Genomic DNA, 27,961 nt, shown 5'->3' with positions numbered 1-27,961 from the left:
TTTTTGCAGTTGATAATTTCATAGCTGAATGATAAAGATACCAGTTGATGATACAGTGCTCTTGGAATACAAATCAGTGCAGATGTCTTAAGAAACTGTTTATTTGTTAGTTTTGAGATGATCAGCTGCGCAAGGAACTGCATTCCCTCAAAGACTGCTTTGCTTTCTTTAATAGGCGCCTGAACCTAGTTGTTTGGAGAGCACTATCTCAGGAGGAAAGAGACAAGTAAGCTAGCATTTTTGGTTTTCTAACCTACCTCTGAAAGGCTGGTCATAAATATTTGATAGCTTTTTGTCACTATTTTTATAACCAACTGGTTTAACTTTCAAATGTTGCATAACTATATCTTGCTTTCAAAAATGTATATGTGATATGGAGTAATACTAAATTCTGGACCTCCTTTTGCGATGCTACTTTTTTTAAAGGAAAAGACTTGCCTTCCATTTGAATGCCGCTGATCTATTCTTAGTCAGTGTGAAGTGTCAGGGCCTTGAGAGGGCAGCACGTCATTGCCTTTGGCATCAAAGTAAATCTTCTCTCATCCTGTAAAACGCACTTCAGTGGCTTGTTTGTAAAAGTGTAATAAGTACCTTAACAGCATGTGCTAGAACTATATATCACACTAGGAGCTTGTACTACTTTAACTAGCCTATTTCTGTATATTGATTTAGAAAACTAGTAACTGTATAGACAGGACTGACATCAGTGAAGTTAGCATCTGTTTGCATCAGAGAATAAAGTGAAGATCAATTAATGAAGACTGAATGGGCCTGAAATATTCCTAGGCAGAAAAACACGAATGAAAACTAGAATTCTTACAAGAAGACTTAAGCTAATGAGTAAAAAACCCCAGAGTTCTATCATTAATAAGGAGAACTATAACTCTATTCTGGTGTAGAGATGAAATCAAGACTTCTAAACAAAAGAACAGCATATAATTGGGAAAAAAAAGAAGGAAATAGATGTCTGTTGATAAACAATGAGTTGTACAGTATACAAATTTGACAGTGTCATCCAAAATATCTCATTTTTGGTACCATGTGGCCAATTGTGCATGTAATAAAAAAAAAAAAGTCTTAGCAATTGTACAGTCTGCTAGAGGGGCATATTAAATCATTAATATTGGTGCATAGATATTGAAATATTTGTTCTATTTCTCTTCTAAGTTTACAATTTGAGTGACCAGGTTCATGTGTTACAGAAGAATGACAACATACTTTCAAAATTAGTAATCTGAAAAGAGAGAGTAATAAACAGAGTCTAGTAACTTGGTCACAGGAGTCCTGAAATTATTGACTGAGGAGCCTTCCGGTTTGCTAGTGTGTATTAAAATGCTACCTCAGATACTAAGGAAATTCAAATTCACTAGAGCAGTGGTAATACTGTGCTTGTGTTCAAAGTGTTTAAGAGATCCAACTCAGGAGATATTAGCTTGACCTTTGTTATGAATTAATAATGAGTTCAGGAAATAGAGACAAAAAATCTGGGTAAATAATTATACTGGTCAGGTTAATTTCAGTACAAAACAGTTCCTAGAGGAGTAGAGAGATAAGCAGTGACAAAGAGTATGGCAATGTGATTAGGCATCACTGTGGTTGCATGCGTTGATAAGGCAAACACTTCAATACTCTCCCTAGATCTAGACTTCATGGGTTTTTTTACATGTTGGCAAAGCTGTAGAGAAGAGCCAGAAAACAGCTAAAAGGACTAAAAAGAATTATGTTACTTCCAACTGAAGATGTAAAGAGTTCTACCTATTCTAGATTTTAGAAGGTTCAGCTTCTTTGGGTTTTTTTAATCAACAAGATGACTGTATCTATTTCACCTTTGTAAGTACCTTTGGTGTGTGGCTTCAAACTGGCTGTTTAGTCCCATGGACATTGGCATAATCTGAACCATGGATGGAAGCAAACTCCTGGTCACTGAGTGAAATTGAGCAGTGCAGGACTGATAGAGGAAAAAATAGTAGGGGATTGTCTCTTTTTATGTGATCAGTCCAGATTCCTGTGGCAAATCAGGACTTAGTATCTGTCAGGTGCCATTTTAGGTTGTTTCCATACTTGCCACTTCATTCTACCTGCTCTTCCAGAAGTCCAGGGGTTTTAATGATTTCTCAGTTGTGTCTACAAGTTCTTTGTTGATGCCTCACATATTCTAGGACATCTGAAATGACACCAGGCATCTATGCTCAGCCACTTGAATTGCTCTGTAGATGTCTTTGTACGAGATACAGTTAAGCCAGATATGATTGTCTGACTAGACACAACAGTATTTGGATGAAATGCAAGAACTTGCGGCATACAAAAGATATATTGGATGAATCTGATGCTTTATTCTGCCTTTATGCTTTGTGATTCTATCTGTAAAGTACTGACATAATTAAAATTTTTCTACTTGTGATTATTAATCTTTTAAATACATTTTTTAAGATTTAAAGAGGATGGGCCAGTCCAATATATGCAGCATAAAGAAGCTTTGCTGGAGGCTTTAGAGAATTTGGGATGGCCAATTTCCTACGAAGATGTAAAATTGCTAGAAGATGAGATACTGGCAGCATTAACATATATGCAACAAGCCTCTGATCTTCAGGAAGCTGTCAAAAAGGAAACTGAGAAAAGCTCAGAATCACACATAAGCAACAATAAAAAGGTAATATGTTGGAAGGGATTTTTTTTCTCGTTAGATATTCCTCTTCGGTATGTGCTTCTGGAATAATTTTGTTCCATGATTATAGCTGATAAACCAGACATTTAGCGTGATGCTAAATAAAATGGATAGAGGAAATAAGGTAGTTAAAAAGAGAACCAAGCTTTCAATGACTTTTTTGAAGCACTGGGGATACAGAAGTTCTGAAGTTGAGAGAACCACAGAAATCAAACCTCTTAAAAATTAATTGGAGCAAAGCATCCTCTGCAACAACAGCAGAGAAAGAACAGATACATTAAAGGCAATTATATTATAAGATCTGGTTGGGTTAATATCTGATAAAGAGGACTAAAAGATCTTGTAATGTTGGAGTAATTCACTATAATCTCCCATGGTACCTTTCTTGTAAAATAAAAGATGTAGAGAAGAGGTGGGAGTCAGCTTCATATTCATACACTAAAATTTAACTGTCCATAAAATGGGGATATACATGAACTGGTGGCCAATCTCACAGCCTTGTGAACTGAGTCAGTGGCATCTGGAGCTCATGCTGAAGCAGACACCCACTTTTGGCAAGGCAGAGTGCTCTCTCCATTTCATTATTACATTAGTCTAGCATTAATACAGTAGTCTAGCTACTCTGAAAATGTTATTGAAGTTTGTGATTTTATATATGTATATATGTATCTGTATATATGTGTGTGCATGTCCCAGATGAACATCTGATTTTACTTGGAATGCTATTGAGAGGTGTAATGAAACAAGTATGGAAATACATGGAGGTATTATACCTAATAATAGGTATAAAATTAAAGTTAGTCAGGCTGCCCTATTGGAAGAGAGAATATACTTTTTCATTTTAGAGTTTTGAAAAGTGATTTAATCTTCCCCAATGGACAGATTTCTGAATATACTATTGATGCTTTGAAATTCACAGTACTTAGCTCTGAAAAAAACCCCAAAATGTTTCTCTTATTCAGTTTCAAGTTTTTTCATCTTAAAGCTTCATCAAACGGTGCTTCCCTGGGAGTCCTGCTGCCTCTGCAGAAGTGCTGTCTAGGTGGAGTAATACTACAATAATATTAAAATCAGCTCTCTAGGAAATGAACAAGAAAGAAAATCTTTCCTCAGACTTCCAAGTTCCAATAGAGGATAAGGAAAAACAAATAGAGAATTAATTATAAAGCTCATATGTTAATATATTCCTTTTCTTGTTCATTATTTTATATAATTGAGTGAGGGAAGCTACCATGTGGTTGGCCTAGTTGCAGTGAATACTGAGGGAAGTCTTATGCTTTGTATTATGTAAGAAGCATAATCAAATATTCATCATAGTTATTTTATGTCCCAATGTATGCATGTAAACATATATGAAACCGTATACAGACATACATACATCAGTTTAAAGAGGTTATGTAAGTGAAACTCAAATGGTCATGGTACAAACCTATAGTGTGAATGCTCAGCAATGAATGAGAATGTACAATTGGAATTTGAAACTGTAAATTATGCCAAGTATCCCTATTCTCTGTGTACCAGAATATAACAAAAGTATTTCATTTTATTTGACATTCATTGACTGAGATGTAACTTTTTTTTCCACAAAGAGCAACCATAGATTTAACAATAAGTTGTGGCCTTTTACATACTATGACATAATTTATAAAAAATAAATTTTGTTAAATTGTATAAAATATATTATGATAGCTCAGGCATTGTATAAAATATATTTTGATAGCTCAGGCCAAGTATGAAAATAAGTGATTATGGAAAGGATCACTTTCAGTTTTCTATAGTTTTTGAGATTTTTTTTGCATTAAGTACATCTGAAAACATTTTAATATCTTCAAAAAACAGATGATTCGTTTTACTTTAGTCTGAAAATATTATATTGCTAATACAGCTATTTTGATTATTGATTTTCCTCTGCTATATAATATCCAATACAAGAGCAGCAGAAACATGTTCATGTTTCATTTGTTGGCTGTAATTTTGCTGTTGCCTTGGAACAACCAATGTGTGCTCTCAGACATGATGTGATTAACATTGTGCAATCACTTATCCTGAGTCAACCCGCTTTAGGAGTCTAATCAGAGCGGCATCTTCAGTAATTGCTAATCTACAGCTGAAAGGCTTTAAGAGTGAGAGGCAGAAAGGCAGATGTAATTAGAATTCTGTTTATGTGGTAGAAAAACAGTGGAAAAAATTTTAAAAATTGGGGAGTCTTTTAAAAATGCTGTCAGAGATTTTGCCAGCTGTGATGTCTGTCTACAAAATGAGTATAAAGAAATAAATGGCCAGCTGAAATATGTTACAACAAGGAAATAGCTGACATGGCACTGAATGAAAATTGTCATTGTGAGATGGGGTAGAAAAATCACCATTATCATGGAGCCCTACTCAACAAGACAGATCTCTGAATTTCTTCCTGCTTTTTTTCACTGAATTTAGAATAAAACCTCTTAGTTTTTAGCTTTTATGAGTTCTGAATTACCTACACAACTTCTTAAAAGAATTAGTAATCCTTTTTGGATGTCCTTGCTATGAGAGCTTTCTATTTAAGCCTACAACTGAATTAGTGGTCTAGTTATCCTCCCTCTATGCTCCGACCTTCTCTGGGAGCTGTGTTCAGGCTGCTTTGTTTGGACACATCTGTGAAAGGTAGGCTGTGCCAGTGCCTTGTTGGAGGAGAATGAAGCAGACATCCACCTGCACAGGGCCATGAGATGACCAAAGACCTCCAGTGATGCAAGAAGTAAATGCGTTAGGAAATGAGCAAACACATTTAGTTATTATCGGGCAAAATATAGAACCTTGAACACTGATGATTACCTGGTTGGAGGGCTAATTGTAGACTGTATTATAGTCAGTTTACTCAGTTCTTTTTGCTGTACCAATTAAAGCATGAGTTGACACAAGTCTCCCTCTTCAGGCTGGCACTCAGCTTTCATCTAAGATACTGAAAATGAGAAAGGTATCATTTACTTTGGTTTGATTTTTTTTCCTAATAAGTAACTGCTTTGACTTAAAATATTTTGTTTTCTGTTTTGATCTTGTAAGGCATAACAGTCATCCACCAGTTTTTTAGCATTTTTTTTCCCTCACTGAATTATGAAACTCTTTACAACATTATGTGACATTAAAAAAAAATTGTTCAGGGTCCCCTACCCATCTCTCATTAGACAATTTCAGGTCTACTGGGGTCATGGCGTTCCTATTGTCCAAGTGTGATAGATTCCAGGATAGTTTGGTGCTTGCTGTTAATGGTTTAACAATTTAATGTAAAGTGTTTCTTCCTCCAGTGTTGTAATCTGGCCTTTGGACATCATGGAGAACATTCCTTCTCATACTAAATATTTCTGTTTCTGCATAGGGGTGGATTTCAGATTTTGCAGAGAAATAAAGTTGCATTCATTGCTTAACTTTCATTAAGAATATACTTTTAAAAGTACGATGTTTTCCTTAGGATGACCTTGAACGTGTATGGCTCACACTTGTTTGTGATCCTGCTGAATAGTCACCATATGATTAAAAATAACTTAAAATAGGTAATAAGCATAATGTGTTTTGTAAAGCATGTTTATTTGGGTGGAAAGGGACCTCTAGTGGCTCACTGAGTCTCTTCTTTCTGAAAAATGTATTTCATATACAGTTGATTTAATTATTCCTAATGCAATATTTATAGCCGAGACTCGATTCTTTGTAAGAATGGAAATTCTGGATCTCCCTTTTATATCCTGGCGTCCTATTTCTTACACTCCTCATTCTTCCTCACTATTTAAGGATCACTGATCTCTCTCTGTTGATACCTTTTCTGCATTCATATGTTTCCCAAACAGCTTGGCATCTCCTCTCTTTGTTCTTGTGTCTCTTTTAGTAAAAACAAGCATCCCAAAAAGCACAACAACTAAAAAGTTATAACTACAAAGAAATATTGGGTGAAATTTTCCATTGTCATCAGTGAAGTACCTGCTGAACAGATAGTGTGTAGGTGCAAGAAGATAGGCTCTTTCATAAAAATGGACTGTGGTCTATGCAGAATGGGTTTGGTGTCACTGACAACCTGGGAAAAGCAGTGGTTGCTTGGCTCTGAGGTGTCAGGATTATGAAAAGCCAAAGTTCAAGCCAAGATACATGGAGATCTGTGGATAGTCTTCCTATCCATTCTCATTTATAGTAGGAAAGGGCAAAACCTAATTTTTTGAAAGGGAATTAAAAAATGTAGCAGCTATTGGAAGGTAAACAAAGTCTCTTTCACTTGATGCGGTTTTTTTGCATTGCCTTCAACAGTAGCAGAGCTAAACAGGCTGAAAATCCTCGAGAATCAGATGGGGCTCTTTTGTAATAAACATACTGAATGCCAGAAATGAGCACTCTGACAGTGTCTGAACTGTGCGAGAGGAAGGAGGGATGGAGGGATGGATTTGAATTTAGACAGTGTTTCTGAGCCACCTCAATTCTGCAAGGCTGAATCCTCATTGTGGATGCTTGTGTTGTCTTTAGTATTTGGATTAATGCAGAGTGCTGGAAAGTTGCCCAAGTTATTAGTCAAGCATAACAAATTAGTTGATAATAAATATTCAGCAGCAGCTGTCCCTTTGAAGCCTGAGGAATTAACTAAATGGCTTACCCAAATACCTTTTTGTGTCTGTGGAACTGTAAGTCTGCAATCAAATCAGCCTTTGTTGGGTTGTACTTCCAGCAGTCAGTTAAGTGCTGTGAAGAGCCTCTGGTTTAGTCTGAGCTTGAAAAACAGAGTTGTTGATATAATTAATATTCTATAGGGATAAAGAATAAGCTAGAAAAATCCCATATATCTCCCATTTAAAATATCTCCTCACCTTTATGTGTGTGTGTGTGTGTTTTGCTTATTTTTAGGACTTTTTTTTAGGGCTATTTGTGATTTTTGTGGGGGAGTTTGGAAAAAAGAGACTGATAATTGTAATGAAACTGAGAACGAACTATTTAGTCAAAGTTATTCATATCTTTTCCATCATTATTGACTTTTAGAGAAAATCAAGTATCAAATCAAATACATCTTTTTGGGAAGAAAAATGTCACCAGGCAAGAAAACAGGTCATAAATGCCCTAGCAAGCAGGAGTTTTACAAAGAGTCTGAGTTACAATAGTTTTTCAGAGCAGTGTGTAGATATGTGGAAAATCCTGAGATTTCAAGTTGTGTATTTTTATGATTCAGAAGAACTGTGTAAGAGATGGATGCTTGCAAATTGTTCATGAGGTAGGCTAATAAATATTTTAAAAATTAATGGTGAAACTGATTTTTTAATGGTGAAAATCAGTTTCACCATTTTCATTTAATGACGAAACTGATTTATTATAAGCAAGCTTCCTGAATGGGAAGATATTCTTTCTTCCAGAAAAAAGGAGATTCAGGAACATGGTTTACTTTAAGACAAACAACACTGAGACTCCGTAAAATATTAATGTGAGATGTAAAAGGCTTTAAGGTAAAAGAATATGGTGACTGTAAAGTCATGTACACAGAAGCTCAGAAAGCCTGACAGTGTATTTTCATATGGAGCCACTTGTGAGTGTCTGACTATTTTTGACATACTGCATTTCCCGCAGCCCTCTGCCTCAGTTGTTGTGTGAAATCCATTCTTCGTTCAGTTACTACTAATGGCAGTCACTGATTTCAATTAAGAATTGAGTCAGTCCACAGCAAGCTGGCCTGTCGTAGTTTGAGACCCCCAAAATCCAATTCCCGAATCCAAGCCCCCCTCCCACAACTCACCCTAGTGTGAGATGGGTTTTCCAGACACAACACAAGACTCAATATGGGGGGAAGAGAATTATATTACAGTCACTACACAAATAAATATTATAATACATTATATACATAATCTTAACTATCTCTCCTATGATAAAGCAATATTTACATTGGATCAAATCTTCTCCCTCCAATAAGAGTTCAGAAGGGAAGAAGGAAAGATCCTTTCCACGTTTCAGGGCAGCAGTGTCTCTCTTCTTCCATGCGGCAGTCGTAGCTGAAGTTGTAGCTGGATCTCTTCCCATTACACACAAGGGGGGTCTCCTCTAACCCCTCTCAGCCCTTCAACTCCAAGCGAAGGTCTCTCTCCCATGGACTGTGATAACCAGGACAAAGGTTCGCTTCACTATGTATTATCACGAAGTGCAGGGCATCTTCGTGAAAGTCCCTGCCTCAGGGGATTCAAGCTCCCCTGAGTCAGAACATTAGGGCAGCTTTCAGTTGAAAGTCTTTGCCTCAAGCGTTCTATCAGAGCTCCCTTGCTCTGTCTCAAAACTGCCAACTTGGCAGCAGTGGGGGGGGCAAGGCCCTACTCCGCATTCCGTCTGGCCATCCCGGTCCGGCTTCCAGGACATCTGAGCTTCTTAGCTCCTCTCTCTCCGGTGCTGCTGCACTCCAAGACTCCCCTCAAGTAGGAGTCCATCTCCTCCTCCTAGGAGGGCTCTCAAAAGGGGTTTGGGGGTTTGGTTCAGTTCTTACCCCAAAACTGGTTTTGTTGAGCTTTCTCTGCTCTCTTGCCGGCACGCTCTCTCTATCTCTCTCTCTCTCGCTCTCGCTCTCTCTCTCTCTCTCTCTCTCCATCAGACATCTCTGTGTCTCTGCTTAGTTGCATGCTGTCTTTGCTGCTTCTTCTTATCTCTTGGCTTTCAGCCATAGCCTTCCACTCAGCGCTGCCTCTGCTGCCGCTTTTCTGTCTTCTGCTGCCCACTCACAGTGGAGAAAGACTCCCTCAGCTTTTCAGTTACAGACCTCGGTCCGGTTTAACACTGTTTCCGAGTTTCTGCAACTTCGGCTGGGGGCTGGGGGGCTGTGGCCCCTCAGCGGGGCTCCTGCCCCTTATCCCCTTGTGGTCTCAGAACATGGCCACTTCTTCTCCAACTACCTCATCATCCTTCTTTTCCAGTCTGGTGTGATATGTTTAAATTTTGCAGGGGCGCTGATTGGGTCAACACCAAGAGAGACACCACCCCCTCAGGGATTACCATTTTTTTTAACTCCAGGGGGAAAAACCACTTTTTTTCCCCACCGCATGGCCGCATTGGTATTTTTATTCTCACTATCCAGTAAGTGGAACCCTAGACTTATGAGCAATTCAGCAGTAAACTCCAGTGTTCTGTGAGGCTGTGGTGTGTGTTAGAGGAGCTGTAGTCAAAGGATCTGCCCCTCAAAGAGGAGAATTGGTGTATGATGTGGGACAGAATGTTGGACAGTTACAGCTCTGGAAAATGTGGTATAATATTTTGCTAAAATGGAATGTTTTAAAATTCCTGAAAATTTTAATTCTGAATTTTAATGAGTCATCCCATACAGTGAGGTACTTTTAATGAAAATCATATTTTTGTGAAGACTCTCCTAGCTGGACAAAATGAATGTATAGAGCAAATTCTCTTATTCTGAAAAAGTTGGTTTTTGCTTACCACATCCTTGAGTATGAATTGTGCAACTTTGTAAATTTTTTTGTAGGAAAATGGTGGTTGGAACTATAATTCATTAAGGTAAATTTTTGCCTGAACACATGAAAATATAGGTATTGTTATGACCATATAGAACAGGATTTTATAGTGAAAAGTCTTAGATGAACTTATCCATGAGTATTTACTGTACTTATAACTATTCTGAAAGTTTAAAATAATTATAGTTTACTGTGTATTTTCTACAGAGGTTATAGCATTACATTGCCTAAATTTTTAATTAATTCCAAAGAATAGATTAAGGCTGACTGTATTAACTGTTGTGGCCAAAATAATTGTATCAAATTACAGAGACATGAAGAAGCAACTATGAAGTCAAAGTCTAAGACAGGACAAAAATGGCAAATATTTGTGACTCACAAAAGCCAAAAGGTAATTGCAAGATCAAACGTCACAGGATTTTATTATCCAGGTATATATTTTTGTCCACATTTTCCATATTATTTAGTGTTTCTTAGTGCTGATAAAACATAAGTTTCGGTCATAATTATCTGCTTCTTTCTTAATGAAATTTAATATTGTATGTGTATATTCATACAAAATAAATATATATTTTGTATGAGCACATATATACATTTATAAGAAGACATACATTTTGTAAAGTTAGAAAGCAATGATATGAAGAGTATCTAAGGAAATCCTTTTGAGTAACTGAGTAACCAAAAGTATCAGCTATCCCTATTTGCTGTCTCCCTTGAATATTTCTGTTGATCATTTGGCAAAAGCCAAGCTTTTGCATGTGTTCAAAAAATTCACTAAATGCTGCTGACCTTTTGTTGAGTGTTAAGCAAGAATTATTAAGTAAAATTGAGTTCTGTAATTTCTTAAGAAAAATCATTTGTGTATTTATTTTTGTGTTACCTTTACTTATTTTGGGTTTTTTTTTCAATTTCTTATTTTTAACTGTGTAATAGTTTCATTATGCCAACTCTCATCCACCTGATCAGCTTACAGATTTCAGACCTGTGCTTGAAAAAGACTCTTAATTTTATTTTTATAGCATTTACTAATAATAGCTAGTAAGACGGAAGGTTTTTTTAGGTACAAATTTCTCTAGTGCCCTAGCACAGCTTACCCTCGCTAAATGAAAGAGAAGAACGTATAGTATAGACATGTTTGACCTCAGTGATATGTGACAGCCTTTAGGATTTAAAAAAAACCGGTTCCACAAGGGGTGAAGGAAAAATAATTTGAATATTTTATTATGTTGTTTTTTAGGAACTGTGATAAAGAATGTCAGTTCTACCTGTGCACTTGTTGACTTCAGCAATGGGGAGAGCTGGGATGTACCTGTGAAGTTCACTATACCTGTGGGAGGTGCTATGCCATGCCCACATCTGCAGGTGAAAAATTGGGATTTTTTTATGACAGCAAATAGGCATTTTTAATTTTGTTTATTTGGCCAGGCCTAGAGTAAAGGATAGACTTTTTTAGCTTTCAAATAGCTACTTTCAACATGATGGTTTTTATTTGTTTGAAGCTTGTTTTTGTTGTAGTCCTATTTCTTTCTTTATTAAAATTCTATATTCTAGCTTATTTTGTATTGTATTCTTTATAAAACATGAATATTTCCCCAGCTATAGAAGAAAGGTGAGCTATTTATTAGCAGAATTATTGTTTCCTAGCACATAGATTATAAATCGAAGAGAGCCTTTTTTACATAGTGTGATGTGCAGCAAGTTTTAACCATTTGTTTTTCATAGCATGTCTTAAATCCAGCAAATAACTGTATACTAAGGCAAATAACTAATTAAAAAAATAAAATTCTTATTCAATTTCTGGTTTTATTTAAAATTTATCAGCTGACTATCTGTAATCGTCGTTGTTTTTTCAGGTGATTCTTATTTTACATGCAAGAGAGGGAATGGATACAGAAAAGATACAGAATGGATATAGCTATTTTGAGTGCACAAAACGTTTTTATAAGTGCTTTGTTACACTTAAAACTAGATTCATGATTTTGGGGGTTTTTTTCCTGTTTGAAATGAAGGCAAATTCTGATACAGTAGTTCCTGGTATTCTGTAAGGGGAAGTTCCAACTCTAGAGATCTGCAGATTTTGATAGAAAATTGTGACTAGTGTGGTAAGTTTTAAAACAATTTTGGATAAGTCAGTTATATTATGGAATTACCTAAAATTCCCAAGGTTGGTTTAAAAGTTTATTGAAAACGTAAAAATTTTCATGAAGTCCAAGGGAATGCACAGTTGCAAGAGTTTCCTCGTTCAGTTCAACTTGCTAGCTGAGCCCAGGCACCTTTAGTAGGGCTTTCTCCTTTATTTTTATTTTGTGTTCTTGATTCAGTGGCAATTGTGTGATCAGTACATGCAAGGACCAAGTTCTTTTCCTTTGAAGATCCATATTAAAGCATGTGAACATGATAGAATGATGATTCCTGTAAAAGTATCTTAGTATTTACCTTTTATGTCTTGTAAAACTCACAAGTTACATGGCTCTTGCACTGGTCCTTTCCTGATGTGCAGGTTGGAGACTATGTGTTTGCCAGAACTGGGACCCAGGCAGGAAATGAGTATTATGTACCTGCCATTGTCATTGCAACACCAGAGAGGGTGGAAACAGGTAACAAACTCTACACAGTACTGATGTTCAACAACAGGAAGGTAAGTAAACTTAGAGGATGATACCTGCCTGGCAATAATTTTACCAGTATTCTGTTTTTGAAGGGGCAGATAGAATTTTCCGTGCTAGTCAGCTCATTGTCACATTCCCTGTCTCCAGCTAACCAAATTAAAGCAGATTCTGGAGCTCAGTGAAGAGCTCATGTAATAGACCTGAATCAAGAAACTCTGTAGGATAATTTATTCTTAAATCGTACTCAGTTCTTTCCTCTATAATCTATTTGGTGGCTTGCTTAAGTTCCATACTGGTAAAATGAGAAACACAGGGAATTTTATCACAGTCAGCACAGTCTGAAATTAATTTCGTTATGTTTGTTTGGTTGGTTTTTTTGTTCGTAAGCCATTATGATAATTTTACTGCATTTTTCATAGTGCGTATTAAAAAAATGTACTTTGTACTTGAAACTTTTAATTATCTTTATTAAAGGCTGATTACAGTTATATTAAAAAAGTTGACTTTTTATACATATGCATCTTCATTGGTTTTGAGATTCAGATTTAAATTAGATGCATGTTGATTGTGTTATTACAGGAACACTGTGTAAGAAGTGAGCTTATTAAAATCAGCCAAACAAAGTATGCCTATTCCTGTCAGTACATAAGAACGGTGCAGATGGTGGATTATGAGATGTGAGTATGTTTGAACCTAGAAATATAAAGGTTTTTTATATGAATCCTAAATGCTGCACTCTGAGTTCAGCTATGCTGTCAGATTTCTGTATGTAGTACTCTAACTACAGCTGTTCTGATCTGTCTTACTCTACACATGCAACCAAGTCTATCTGACAGTTTATTGCCCTATTTTCATTCTGGAAACATTAGTGGGATGTGATGGTTTGAAGCTAAGTCCCAGGAAGTTAAGAGCATTGCTGGAAGGTGGGATGGAGTTTCTATTTGTTGTAGACTTTATTTTCCTTTTAAGATAATTATTGTGATATGAAGCTACACATTAAATTGCAAGTTGTTTCTAAGATAGTGGTTCGTCTTCTGGGCTTGAATCTGTGGAATGATGCAGATAGAGTGTGTAGGATGAGTACGAGCCCCTACTTAAGTTCTGCAGAACTTATGTGCAGCAGGGGTAACATTTTTCTGATGTGAAGTATGCACTGAACATGCAGTGGTTCCAGGTAATTGTGGATTACATTTTTGTCTTGCATCAAGTTCTAGTTCTAGTTTAACCCATTTGAAATAGCATGGAATTTTGATAACCTTCAGAGCACCAACAACCTCTGAGTTAGCAGCAACAAACCTTAGGAAGGAGAATAAGATCAGAACAATCATCTAGGGATATTTCTCCAGAGTACATCCCCAATGTACAGCAATTCGTGATTTAAGAATTCTCTGAGGCAGAATTGAGTCTCTGTATTAAACAGCCCTGATGGAAGTTTCTTCCATGAATTTGTGCAGTTACTTTTTTGAACCCATGTAAACCTTCATCATCCATAGCTTCTTCCCAGAGGGAGCTGCACAGTTTCATGTTTTGTGTGAGAAAACACAGTTTTGTTTTGAATCTTCCATGTGCCTTGACATCCCACAGGATGACGGATTTCCTCTTCCATGTATGTCAGTTGTAGTATGAGCACTGCTGTCAAAGAACTGTATAATCTCCCCTATGGGAGGTTTATTCCCAAGAGGAGGCATGAACAGGACAAATTACACCATTAAAGGCAATTTTAGATCACAGAATGGGTAAGGTTGGAAGGGACCACAGAGCGTCATCTGGTCCAACCTCCCTGCTCAAGCAGGGTTGTCCTAGAGCACATGGCACAGGATTGCATCCAGACACCTCCTAAATATCTCCAGTGAGGGAGACTCCACAGCCTCTCTGGGCAACCTGTTCAAGTGCACAGTCACCTGCAGATGTTCTTAATTTTCATTGAAATGTTCTAATATGATTATCATTATTAAAGATTACATCTAAAAATTATGGGTGAGAGTACCAGTTGTGGGCTGATCTATGGATTCCCTGAGAATGATGGAACAAAAAGCAACTAAGATTCAAGTCCTATTTCCCACATATTTTCTAGTGGTGATTCCAGTACAGTTTGAAACTTCTACCAACTTGCACCCACAGCACACAAACCAATAAATGCCTCCCTGTTACTGAGCAGAATTCCAAATCTGGAAATACTTCAGTGTCTTTTCCCAGGCCAGATCACTGACATGGTGGTTGCCTCTTTTCCCTAAAAAGCAAACCTGAAGAACATGGTTCCCTACTTAATGCATACAACCAGTTGAAATGAGGCAGGCATATAACTGATCTGAGTTCCAGCAAAAACAGTAGAAGTCTTTGCCTTCTACTAAGTTGGATTATATTCTAAATGAGGTACCATATTAAGAAAAGATGTGACTAAATGTATAAGCAATAAGAATAGCTTCCATTCTACATGCTTTGTTTCATGACTGAGTGCTTTAATATAAAATTTAATATTCACTCTCCAAACAGAATTTATTAGCAAGCTGAATTGCCATTGTTACGTACAAATGATGAGAACATTGAGTTATTCACAGGAAAACAGAGGAATTCTTTGGAGAATTGACTGAAATGAATGCACTAAATGGAGTTTCCATTAAAGCACCTACTTTTGAAGAGGGCATCGAAGTGTGCTTTCTAATGAAACTTGTTATTTATTGTATTCTAAAATAGATCCCTACCTTCTATGTCATACTTAAATGGGAACAGTGCAGCATATTGCTCATGGGTGCACACAAATTTAATGAAAATATGCTGACATTGATGATAGAAACAAAGAGGAAGCATAATTTAATTGGAAAGGAATCAAAAAGTTTGAATGCAGTAGGATATTAGAAGCTCAAAAAGAGACAATCTTTTTGTGCTAAGTCCTGTAGTAGGAAGGGAAGGAAAATTAAAATGCATAGCCCAGGCTTCCAGTGCACATAGACATATTAAAATAGCTTGTCTAACTCCAGCTCTGAGTTCTTTGGGATTGTCTTTTGATGTTCTTGTGGTGTGTACTAGGAGTCATGCTTAATTCATGAATCTTTAGAGGTACTAATATAGCTCTCAGCATTTTAGTATTGGACACTAGTGTCTGTTTGGGGTGTTTTTCTGCCATCACAATAGAAAGAAATAATTATGGCAGAGCAAGCACTGTGCAAATGTAGCTAACTAGTTCCATATGCAAAGTAAAACACTGTGTGATCTGGACTGACACCTTAAAAGAACATTATTGCCCAAATTCTTTCTGGAGTCATAAGAGTGAGATAGAATTAGGGGCCAGAGCCCTGTTTTAGGCTACTGTTTACTTATTTTATAAGTAAAAGGGAAACTGAATTGTAAGACATTTACAGCCCTATGAAATGGTCAAGAGTGTGACAAGTCATTCTCTTGTTAGTACTGTGAGATGTGGAAAAAGGTGAAATCTACATCTTGTAAAAAGGATTTAAGATAGTATGATATGTATGCTTTTAGCTTTGCAAACTTTCTTGTGTGGTTTTTTTAGCCTGGACAGTGAGATCACAAAGCCCTATCCTCGTTCACCTCTGGAACATGAAGGAGGAGAAGAAGCAAAGAAAAGTACTGTCGAAGAAAAGAGGGGGAAAAAGAAAAAGAAGAGGAGAGCAGTAGACATAATACATCCCATGGAGAAGATGTCAGACTTTGATAATCTTATATTTGTCTCCAAAAGTGAAGTAAAACAGAGAGGAAGAAATTCACAGTCTAGTAATAAAGAAGAATTTGGAGGTAAAGAAGTAGGTCTGGAAAATTATAAATGTTAGGAATTAAACAGTTCTGATGGGCCTTTAGTTATTCCCCAGACAAGGAACTAGTATTCTAGGTGTTATCCCAGTTTGCTTTCCCATGTTCTATGTGATGAAGTTCTTTCATCTCCTTTGGAAACCACTCTTGACACTTTCTCAGCATGTGTTTTCACAGCAAAGGCAATAAATGAATTAAGCATGTTCCAGCACATGCTACCATAATTTCCCTAACAGTTGTAGTAGCAGTGAAGATGCAATAACACCAACCTTAGTACCTGCTTATAAGCTGAGTATGTATTCCAGTCCCTCTAGTGTTTGTTACTTGTGTTACATGTTAATATCTGTATTGCAGATATTAAATTATTGCATCTGTAGCTCAGTGCCTCAGAGGGTAAATTGCTTTTAGTGTATGAGCTAGCTCAGTTAAAGCTGATATTGGTATCTGTACTCCCTGTCACTCTGCAGTGGAGCCCTGGCCTAGTGTATGTCTGCCATTACATGTCAGTCAGCTCTTCATTTTAAAGATCATATTGTCAGTGGAAAGACAAGAGAATTTTTATCCATACTTGCTAGGTGTATCTCCTTGTACCATTTTAAACATGTTCTTAACATCCTCATTATTTATTTACCTCCAGAAGTAGTGGATTATTAGATTCACTCAATCATAACATTGTCAATCAACTTGATTTGACTCCTCTGAATTTTCCTTCTATGTCCTCATTCATCTTTTGAAGACTGTCTGCAAATTCCATTTACGTTGTTTATAATGGGAATTATGGTGCCCATTATATAATTGGCATTTTAGGAGTGGCCTGGTCAGAACAGAGGTGCTGGCCTTGTCCAGTGGCTGTCTGAGAGACCACAGCTCCACAAGTAGGGCTGCTTCACTGGAGATCCTCGTTATCCCAGGTGCCTTCCTACTGGACATCTTGAGATGCAGATACTGAGTAAATGTGAAATAATGCTAATGTGATCAGCAAGTCCTGTAACTGATTCCATGCAGCTTGAAGGAAAGATTAAACAAGAGCAGTGGTTATCTGTGCATTTTAATCCTGCCTAGACTTAGCAAATAATCTCATAGTACTCTAACAAGCCTTCAAGGTGCTATGCAGGTCGAATATGCTAAATAGAGTACCCTGTCCTCTTCTTATGATACCATGAATATTGAATATGGCTTTTTTTTTTTATTTAGATGTATTTTCATTTACATATCCTTCTGTGTTTTATCAGAAAGGGAAAAGTCAGTGAGTTGATGAAGTAACACTATATGGCCATTTTCACAGGGTTTCATTTCAATCTCTATACATGACTGTGTATTTATTCTCTTCAGGTGTAGATATTTGCCCATTTTCGTACTATGTTAATGTTTCACAGCACTTTGTGTATATAATTTTGTAAGTTATATCAAATGGGTTACTTGACTTCTGACGTACACATCTATTTTAACTGTGTTAATACTGGATTTCTTTTTAAAGAGTGAAGAGAATAAAGAAAACAAATTTGCCTGGCATTGTTTTTTCCTTCTACCCAAGGTTCAGTCTAGTATGAGCAATTAGCTTACATTTACTGCCTGGCAGTTCAGTATATGTTGATCACCAGATCTGTGAGATTCACCTATACAGGTTAACACTTTTCATAGTAGTAGTCATATTTAATTACATTGATGTAAGTGTTAAGTAACATGGCTGAGAAGTTGGAAAGCTCTGCTGGTCTAATGAATTATTCAGTTAGTCTCTGTGGACCAGATATTAAAAATATCAGATATCTAGCAATGGACTTTCCCTTCATGGAGTTTTCATTATGTTGAAATAAGGCTGGATATTCAAGTCAGGAGCCTAAATAGCAAAAGTAATTATAAGGTGAAACATTCTATTTTCATCTTCAGACCCTGCATAACTCTGAAATCTCAGTTGTTGCCCTTCATATGCCTGACACACCAATGTTCATCAGAGTGATCCCTTTCCAGGTTTTCCTAGTAGTTGCTTTCAATACTTCATTATTTCTTGATTGTTTATAACAGAGGCATTTTTTAAAAATAGAGTCAGCATCTCAGAGAAATATCTTGAATGGCTGCAATAATAACTGTGGTAGCTAAATACCTTTTATGGTAACTAGGTTATATTTATATTTTTTGAGATTTCTAAGACAGTCTGTTAAACTGGGAACTGGTTTATCTGAAAGCTGTATAATTCTCTCACATGTTCTTTTCCTCTTAATATCGAATCCCCAAATAATTTGGATATCTTTTAACTTTTGAAATAGATCGATAGTCTTGACCTGTTTGCCTGAAGTAAAGGCATTTTCTTCATATTTATACACAAGTTTTCCTTATGTGTGTATGTGTGTAATGCATTAAAAGCATTCAATGCCATCAGTATTTCTTGCATTTTCTTTCCAAAGGTTTGTCTTGTCACTTCCTATGTCCGGATCCATATATATGTATATATTTAATAGTCTGATTGAGCTATGTTTCGTAACTACTCAGTGTGTCAATCAGCACTTCTTCCTACAGTTCTGCTGACTTCATGTGTACATTCATCTGTTATATCAGGAAGTTCTCCTCAACTTGAATGAGCATTGCCAGATATGGAGATGGATTTTTGTGCTCTCCAAGATAATGTGGATTCAGCTACATAGCTCTTATATAGGTGGTTGATGAAGCCATTTATTTCCATAAACCCTTGTATTTCCACATACAGCTGCCCTGTATGAATTAAAGGAGCATTTTGGAATGTTTGTGGTTTGATTTGTGCTCAGTTAAAGTATTTCTGATAGTTAAGAGGTATCAACAACCCATTTCTGTTGTTCCCACTGAGGGAAACAACAGTAATGGAAGTGAATAAAGATTAAGTAATTTTGTTAGTTATTTAGTGTATATTAGCTTCATTATTGTCTTGAAGTGTAATTTTGTCTTATTTCTTCCAGAACTATTATATTTGAAACATTATTATTTTGATGTGTATGCTTGCCTCTCTTACTGTGTTAGTTAGCTCTGTAAGTTTATAAGAGAGCAAATGAAGGCCTGGCAAATTTCTGCTGACTGTTAGTGGGCTAATGATTCTTTGTCCAGGTAACTCAAGTAATACTGTTTGGTGGAGCAAGATCATTGATACTTAACTCCACCCATGGTTATTGCAATAATTGTTGGTATAGATACTTTAAAAATCACGTATCTCTTTCTGTAGAAAAATTCTTCTCCCTGTCTTTCTAGTCTTTTTTCTGTTCTATAATGAACATGACCTCTTAAATTAATCTTCATTACATGTGATTTCCCTGTCAATTTTCTAAATCTGTATCTAGTAAAAAAAATAAATTGGAAAAAAATATGGAGTGAAGGATGGGTATGATACTTATAATAGACTGCATTGCCTGGTGCATTAGCAAATAATAGCTAACAGAGACAAAATCTCCTTTTCATTTATAATGAGATGTGGCTTGAAGCAATTTTGCTGATAATTACTATAACTGGCAATATGGAGTAGTTGGGAGACCTCTGAAAATGCACATTTTCTATCCTTTTATGTGGCAAATGTAGTTTCTATGAATTGGGTTCAAGAGTGTAACAGCTGTGGCATCTGGCAGTCTAGTGGATTGGCTGGATTTCCCACAGTAGGATTTAACATTTTTAGCACCCACTCATTTTCCAGTCTCATTTTCCAAGCTAGTTCATTCAGCATTTGGAGAAGGCTATCATAATAAAGCAGTGTTCCCATCTGTTGGTCATGGCTTGTTTAATAAGCAGTTGATGTCAATTCAGCTATGCTTGCATATGGTCCTTACTGCAGCTGTGTGTGGTTAAGGGCTCCCCAATGGCTTCCAGATTTAGCTTTTGCTTGTCTCTTTTGTTTGGTACAGCTTGGCTGGAACCACTCTCTCCTCTCAGCATTGTCAGCTAATGGAAAGAGGAAAGTGTGCTAAACTTTCCATCTCTTTCCCTGTAAAGAATGAAACATGGAGACAGGCAAAGAAAGTGCCATTGGTGTAGGAGGCATGTGTTGGGGTATCTGAAGGTAGAGAGGAAGGGCAGTTCAGTCCAGATCCTGGGAGCAAGACCAGAATGGGTTATTTCAACATCTTGGGAAGATACATAGAGAGCATGTGCACCAGGTAAAGAAACTAAACAGTTTGTGAATTGTATGTGATGGGAGCATCATTTAACAGTGCATCTTTCATTTTACTCGGGGAAACAGTATAGTCATGATACCTTTCAGTATATCAGTCTGGCAATGTTTTTGTGCTGCAGACTGACAGGATACAGTGAAGAAATTTCCTGACCCTCACACAGGTGAACTCCAGATTCCTGTCTCTTAGGATGCTGAAGAAGAGACAGAATGCTCCTTTTGTGTGTCTAAGTGCTGACAATGTGCATTTATAAGACAATTTTCAAAGGCACACTTTTGATTTTTAAAACACAGCTTCAGAGTTTCAGTGGTAGCTATGGATGACTGTCACTCCTAAAACTAATCCTACTCAAATCTTGTACTCTTTATGTACTCGGTCTGTGCTCTTGCTTCCTCACCCTGTATATCATATCTTTATTTTTCAGATGCCTCCCACAGTTTTGTTTTCTACTACACAAGTGTTTCTTATACGATCATGGAAAACCAAAAAATCCCCTCTAAAGAAATATATGAAGCAGAAGAGAGCAAACACTTTTGTTTTACTTTGTTTCTTCCTATTTTATTCTCTTTCATTTTTCATCGTCTGGTTATGATTGTCATTGTTCTGTGCCAGGAGGGTGCCTGGTAGTTGGTGGTCTCATTTAATATGACTATAAAAAGTGGCTTTTCAGTGACACAAATAGAAAACCAGAGAAGACAAACCTGGTTGTACTGGACAGACAAAGGTCCATATAGCCTGGTCCTGTCCCCAGCAGAGGAAGAGTAAGAACAAAGGCTGGCCTGTGAATAACAACAGCTACAAGCTTAGAAAATGTGAATACTTAAAAATACCTAAAAAGCAGACTGGTTTGAACTCACGGGCATGAAAGCAGAAAGGAAAGTAGTGAAAAGCACCTTTACACAGGACTGCTACTCTATTAATATAGTCATGGAGTTATTTGTTTCATGATAAATTTCAAGGGATGTTTGAACTGTAATATCCAAGCTCACGGTGGGTCAGTGTGTTCTCTCACTAAAGAGTGCCTGTTCTCTCCTAGCATCTTCATTCTCCGTTTCATCACCCTGGTGTTCATCGAGGTGTCAAACTCTGCAGTCACCAAGAGCTTCGACACCCAGCTCACTGAAGTCTCGCTGTTGCTCGTGCAGTCCATCTGCAGAAAATTCTCCAGAACCTGGTAAAAGCAACATCCGCCAGATTATCAGGGTCAACATGGAGCAGTGAGGATTGGCAAGCCAGCCTCAGCACCACTGCACAGAGCTCAGGAAGCCACAGTAAGGGTGCGTGATGAAGGAGCTTGGGAGGAATGAATGAGGCTGCAGATACAAAAGATTTTTAGCATCTACAACTGTGAAATTCTATTTCTTGAATCAAAAATAAACTTATTAGTTAATAATAAATTATTTTTCAGACTTACTTTGGATGTATGAAAGAGAAACAGTGCCAGAGGTTCAGCTGTGCTGCTGAATAGTATCAATATGAGAAAAGAGAACAGAAAATTTGTCTTTTCCAAAATACTCTGTGCTTACAGTAGAACTATTTGATTTACTAACTGTAGGTCTTTCTTAAGAAATACCTTTTCCCACAGCTCCTTTTGCAGAGCCTCAGTCTGTAAGGCAGCTGGGAAGACCTGCTGTAGGGTGCTTACCCAGTTGTCCACTGTTGCTGACTTTTACATGTATCTGTCCTAAAGCTTTTCCACTGATGGGGACTGTCCTATGAGAACACAGTTGAGGTGCTTTGCCCTTGAAAACTAACCTCTCAGTAACACAGACGTAGACCAAGGGCTGTTTGTTATAAAGTGAGTGCTACTCTGGAGGCAGAGGAATTGCTTCAGTATTACAGCATTATACATGAAAGCAGGAATTGCACCCAGACATATTTAGGAGCGTCTCTGCTCTAGATCCCAAATAATTGGGATCTAACCAAGTAAAGATTAATTTTCTCTATCCAGCAAATGTAGTGTGATATTCTGATTTGATTTTACAGATGTAGGAAGGTCACATCTGATTTATGGCAAAGCTGGAAGAGACACTTTCCAGGCCAGTGTGGAGACAGCACCTGGAGCTGCTCGTGGTGCTTATTACCAAATCTCAAGGAGCAACTCAGAGAAGGAGAAGGTGTCACATTATTTTCAGATGAATGTGTGTCCCCTGCTGTAGGAGAACTAAAAGTACCATACTAAATACCCTGCTTCTCTTGATTTTTTGGCTGTGCTTCTATATACAAACACACTGAAAATCTCAAACCACACTCTTTGCTTCACATTTTTAACAGTCGTTAATACAAAATGAGAATAGCCTGATGCCATCATTTAGGAGAGAGTATAATAAAAACATTGTATTTCTGTGGTCAGTGGAGGCAAACAGAGTCTTTGAGGATATGTTTATTTCTTTTCCTTCAGGCGTATTTCAGCTGGCTACTCTGGGTAGCTAGTTCAGGTGTACAGTTGGCCAGGAGAGTTGTATACACTGTCTGTGAAGATATTTCCCAGAAGAACATTGACCTATCAGTTTTGGGGAAATTCTGAGGTTTTGAGATCTGTTTTTGTCACAGTTTGCAGCACACACATGCACACAAAATCCTCCAACAGAATAAAACCCAAAACCCCAGAGTTTTTTATTTAGTAAAGGAGAATTATTGTAGCCAAAATGACCTTGAAGCCAAGATACTTCAGCGGAGATATGAGAGTGTTGAAATTTCTGCATGGCCTGACTCAGGGAGGACTCAAACCTGGGAAAAACTGTAATTCTGAAATGGTCTATCCTGAAGTTCCAGTTTGCATACTTCATGTTACCTTCTGTTCTGCAAGTCAGGCTCCTTACTCCATCATGTCTTGGAGTATTCTCTTGGAGAACAGAGCTGATACACAGATGGAGTCCTTGGTTTTAGGGAGTCACTGAGGATTTTTTTACACAATAGAAAAATTGGAAGTGATATCACTAATATAAATATACCTAGGACAGGACAGCTGGAAAGAAATATTTCTACTGTGGATAAGAATATTTTTGTTTTCTCAAGGAAATGGCACTACCAATAGATGGAAAAGCACTGTGCATGGCTGTAGAAAAAATTTCTAAATGAAAAGTTTAGATATCTATTTTATTCTCAAGAATGACTTTCAATCACACAGATTTTAGAATTTACCTGCTCGCATTTTTTGCAGAAGATGTGTCTCAAACAGACTTAATTCAGCATAGACGTGATCATCTCACCTATGTCATCTGTGATTATTTGAGGCTGAGCATGTGTAATTCCAAGTACATGAACAAAATGGAGTGTGGGCCAATTTTGTATGTACATACTGTTAAGTGCAGATGGATTGTATGCCAACCCATAATGATAAAGACTAGGATCCCTTTGAAAAAAATGGCTCAAGAAACTTAGTATTCCACTGCATGCAATACATATTTGTGAGAAATACAAAGAGAAATGTTAACCAAGAGCAGGATTAAAACTGGCTGCACAGGTAGTCTGAATGGTTAATTCTTCTTCTGCATAAAGTGTGGTCATTAATCATTGTTGGTTATTTAGACAAGTTACATTTAAAAACTGATTTATTATAAAAATATGGATGGTGATGGATGAGTTTCTTTTTCACTTGTTATTAAGAATCCATTTCACTGTTCCTTTCTGGGTGTGCTGTCTGACCTCAAAAGCACCTGTCATGGGGTAACATATTAATTTTCCCTACTGTGGACCACAAGACCTTTTTCCTGCCTGAGTTTGGTTAAATGTTTTGTTGCATTGCTTTGTATTAAGCTTGGAAACTGCCAGTATGGTTTATTCTCTTCATTCAAACATTCCTGTTGGTCCATTTGCACAAAGTGGACTCTGTCCTGAGTTCCACACCCTGGTGCAGATGTACAGGAGGTTATGTTTTCATATGCTTGTTTCTCTCCTCCATCTGTTTTAAAGAGACAAGTAGTGTTATGATGATCTATCAACAAGATGAATTTTCCAATTAGATTTGCCATATGTCTGAGCTTGACCAGGAAGGTCTAATCTCAGATTCTGTCAATAGAGCACAACTGGATCATCGAAAAAACCAGGTTGCTTCTTCATCACACTGCCTCATACAAAGATGGCAGTGGTGGGGTTTGGGTTGCCAAGACTGTGCTTAGACTCCTTCTTTGTGATTCTTGGTCAACTACAAAGATAGCACTTTTACTATTTGATAAAGAAAGATAGTCTACAGAGCAACAACAAACACCCCCCCACAAACAAAGGAACAGAAAAGAATATTCACCCCCACCTGTATTTGCCATTCTGGATCAAACTCTGGATCCAGGGACTGGGACTCAGCCCCTTGTATTCAGCATGGCATGAAACACACAGGGAGAGAACACCTGTTCACTGTCCTATTGGCAGTGTGGCCATGAAACTCTCAGGGTCCAAGGGAAGTAAGAGTAGATGAAAGGGGAAATATGAGTAAAGGCTTTTATGAGAGCAGCTGTTAGAACTGGAGGAAGTGGAAAAGTGTTTGAGAATGAATTCCTTTAGAAAGTCATCAGTAATCTCCTACTCAGTTGTGAACATGAAATCAGAGCAATGTCCTATCTTCCAAGAAAAAGGGCAGCTTCACAGAAGTTTGTATAGGAAACTTTGACTCAATCTGCACAAGAATGCAAAGGACCTTTTCCTCCATGGCTGTTTCCTTGCTTGCCTAGGCAAGTGAGAACACTGTTTCCCTTGGCTGCTGCATAAATACAGCTGAGCTCCCAAGGCTCAGTCTTTTGATAAACAATGCTGTGAGAGATCCAATAATTCTTCTTAAACACACATCCACGTGGCTCTGAGTGGATCTGGGGCCCAAACGTAATCCTCTCCCGTTGATAAAATGAGGGTGTTGGCATCAAAGCTGAGGTTTTCCCTCAGCTATGAGGTGCTTCTCCTGGGAGAAGAGGCTGCTCAGCAGAAAAGGGTGCAGGCTTTGCCTGCGATGCCAGTCCTCCCCGCATTGGCCCTGGAGCAAATGCTGTCCCTACCCAAGTTACAAGAAGAAGTTTGCTGCTGAAGCCTTGCTGCTTCTGCAAAGACACACCTCAACCCAGCTTAGTAGTGCCCAGGTTCCAATTTAATGAAAACATGCTGGAGAGCAAATCTGTGTGAGGGATGACTTCAATATATTCTAAGCTCAGTCTTCTAATTACAGGGCTGTAAGAAAAGATCAAAAGCAAGCAAATACAAACACATCTGTGGCCTAAACTGAACAGCAGTTCTTTTTGCCCAGTTCTTCTACTCCAACTAGCTCTTAAGCTTGGGGCCTCAGCACCGGCAGTGTCACCCCTTCCTCTGAAAGTTGCCCCACATCTCAGTCCTTAGTAGCTTTAGAAGAGGTAATTGTCCATCTCCAGTAGCATTCCCTGCTCCAGACAGTTTCCCCTGCAGATAACTCACAGCTGAGCATTGTGGCATGTGTGTAGCTGCCTCTCTGCCTCCCTCTTTTCCACATGGTCTTTAGCTGCCTGAGGCTTTTGAGGAAAGGATGTTGGGAAATTCGGAACGCAGGCCTCGACACATAGTCACAGCTACCTGCATGCACTGATCTTGAGCTCAGATTTGTGACTGTAAGCTGAGTTTTTGCTATGTCAGACAGTGATGAGGAGACTGGAGATCCCTTCACACCTCATCTTTGGTTTATGTTTTTTATCTCCAGCAGAGAGGAAAGTTCAAAGAGGGATGGAGATTTAGTACAGGAGATGCTGTAGTTTTCAGAGAAGCTGATGAGACAGGAACATTTTAGAACTTTTTCTCAGACTGCTCATATCTTTTTCCTCTGGAAATAGCCTTTCATCTGGAGAGACATGGTTATGGACAGGTATATAAGATTTTTCAGGCAACCGTTATATGGTTCAGCATAAAAAGAAGGATGTTGATATATTACAGGCACTCATTTGCAAAGGTGCTTTTTTTTTTACTTCCTAGAGCTTTCCTTTGATCTCATTGATGCATTTATTCCCCAGCACCTGAGTGGTTCTTCTGTGACATTTTGTTAGGACTATTGTCCTAATTTTCAGTAGTTTTAAAAAAATAATTACTGTAATTGAATTTCACAAGAGTGGTCAAGGCAGGATTAGATGGAAGGCCTTTGATTTTAGGGCTGTGGCTAATTCCAGCACCTTTAGTTCCCCTGAGATAACTTGTAAGTTCCAGGCTTAGCTGAGCAAAAAAACTCAGGGCTAACCTAAACAGTCTGGCAGATCTTCCCTGGTTTTGCTGTAAAGATACAGAACAGACATTCAAACCTGCAGCAAGGTTTGTTCCCAGGAGCTCACAAGCTCCAGCCAACCTCTCCCTAGTTCTGGAATGTATTTTGAGTTCACAGCATGGCACATCTGAGTTCACATGTAGGTTACCATATTTTTGCCTCTCCTTTTAAACTTTTCCAGGCAGATTTTTTTCCTGCAAACAGTTTTGTCAGTCCCCCTAGTCAACCAGAAGCCACATGATGGTGGCTATTTCAGCAGTGACCCCGCATTAGTCAGCCCTATTGATAAGTAGCCTGCACTGGTTTAAAATCCACCTTGCACTGCTGGAGCTACACAGCTGCTAGTAGGCTCAGAGTTAAAGCAGAGCTTGGGTGCTTGTGCTTGAAAACAAAATCTGGAACAGCAGTAAGTAATAAAAAATTGGGGATGATGACTTTTCAAGCTCAGCATTCTCCTCAGATTAAACACTAACATTGCATCCTCCTTGGATTGCCCTGTTAGCACCTACCTGAAGCCACAGCCGGTGCAGTACATGGTGCCACAGTGTCAGGGCTGCTCCTGCACTCTGGGTCCTGCACTGGTGGAGTCGGTGCAGGGTCTGGCCCTTCAGGCCTTGGAGCATTGGTCTCCCTGCTTGCTGAGATGTAGTGGGATTGTGTTTGCTAGGAACATGAAGGGGGATTTCTAGGGGAAGACAGTCTCCTTATGTGCCAGCAATTCATAGAATTACCATCTCCCCATGCTCTTTCTGATACAAGGTACTGTGAATCTACTCACTTTTCATGGCTGAAATGGAAACCCAAGATACCAAGAAATGTGTGTGGGGAGCAAATTCAGGCAACGTAGTGAATATAGATGGGGAATATAGTGGAAAATTTTTTGTTTTCTTTCTACTATACTTCACATTTTTCACCTTGTCTGCCTGTCTGCAGAGCCTGGCTTTGTTCTGGAAGTCTTTTCACACACACTGCATTCATTTACCACCCACAGATGCTGCCTGTTTATTCTTTTCTCCTGTTTTCATTGATATAACATGAAAGTCACCTTGAACTGAAAGAGCTTTGCCCTTGCTAGGCATGAAAAGTATCAAAAATATAAATATAAGCACACAAAATACAGGGACTAGGCAAGTTTTTGTAGG

At 37.9% G+C, this 27,961-nt stretch overlaps 1 protein-coding gene across 1 annotated transcript in view; it reads left to right on the top strand.

Annotated features, from left to right (window-relative positions):
* VWA3B (von Willebrand factor A domain containing 3B) overlaps window positions 1-22,008 on the top strand; it is a 68,894-nt gene extending 46,886 nt beyond the window's left edge. The window contains exons 22-29 of the mRNA XM_064646251.1: window positions 176-226; window positions 2,431-2,650; window positions 10,421-10,541; window positions 11,348-11,472; window positions 12,611-12,748; window positions 13,299-13,396; window positions 16,231-16,472; window positions 21,648-22,008. Coding sequence (XP_064502321.1) covers window positions 176-226; window positions 2,431-2,650; window positions 10,421-10,541; window positions 11,348-11,472; window positions 12,611-12,748; window positions 13,299-13,396; window positions 16,231-16,472; window positions 21,648-21,832 — 1,180 coding nt within the window. The 3' untranslated portion in view covers window positions 21,833-22,008. The remainder of the gene's footprint in view (window positions 1-175; window positions 227-2,430; window positions 2,651-10,420; window positions 10,542-11,347; window positions 11,473-12,610; window positions 12,749-13,298; window positions 13,397-16,230; window positions 16,473-21,647) is intronic.
* Window positions 22,009-27,961: the final 5,953 nt, after the last annotated feature.

This window comes from Pseudopipra pipra, chromosome 2 (assembly GCF_036250125.1).
Source record: "Pseudopipra pipra isolate bDixPip1 chromosome 2, bDixPip1.hap1, whole genome shotgun sequence".
NCBI lineage: Eukaryota > Metazoa > Chordata > Aves > Passeriformes > Pipridae > Pseudopipra > Pseudopipra pipra.
The sequence above is the reverse complement of the archived record's forward strand: the minus strand, read 5'-3'. Positions and strand labels throughout refer to the sequence as shown.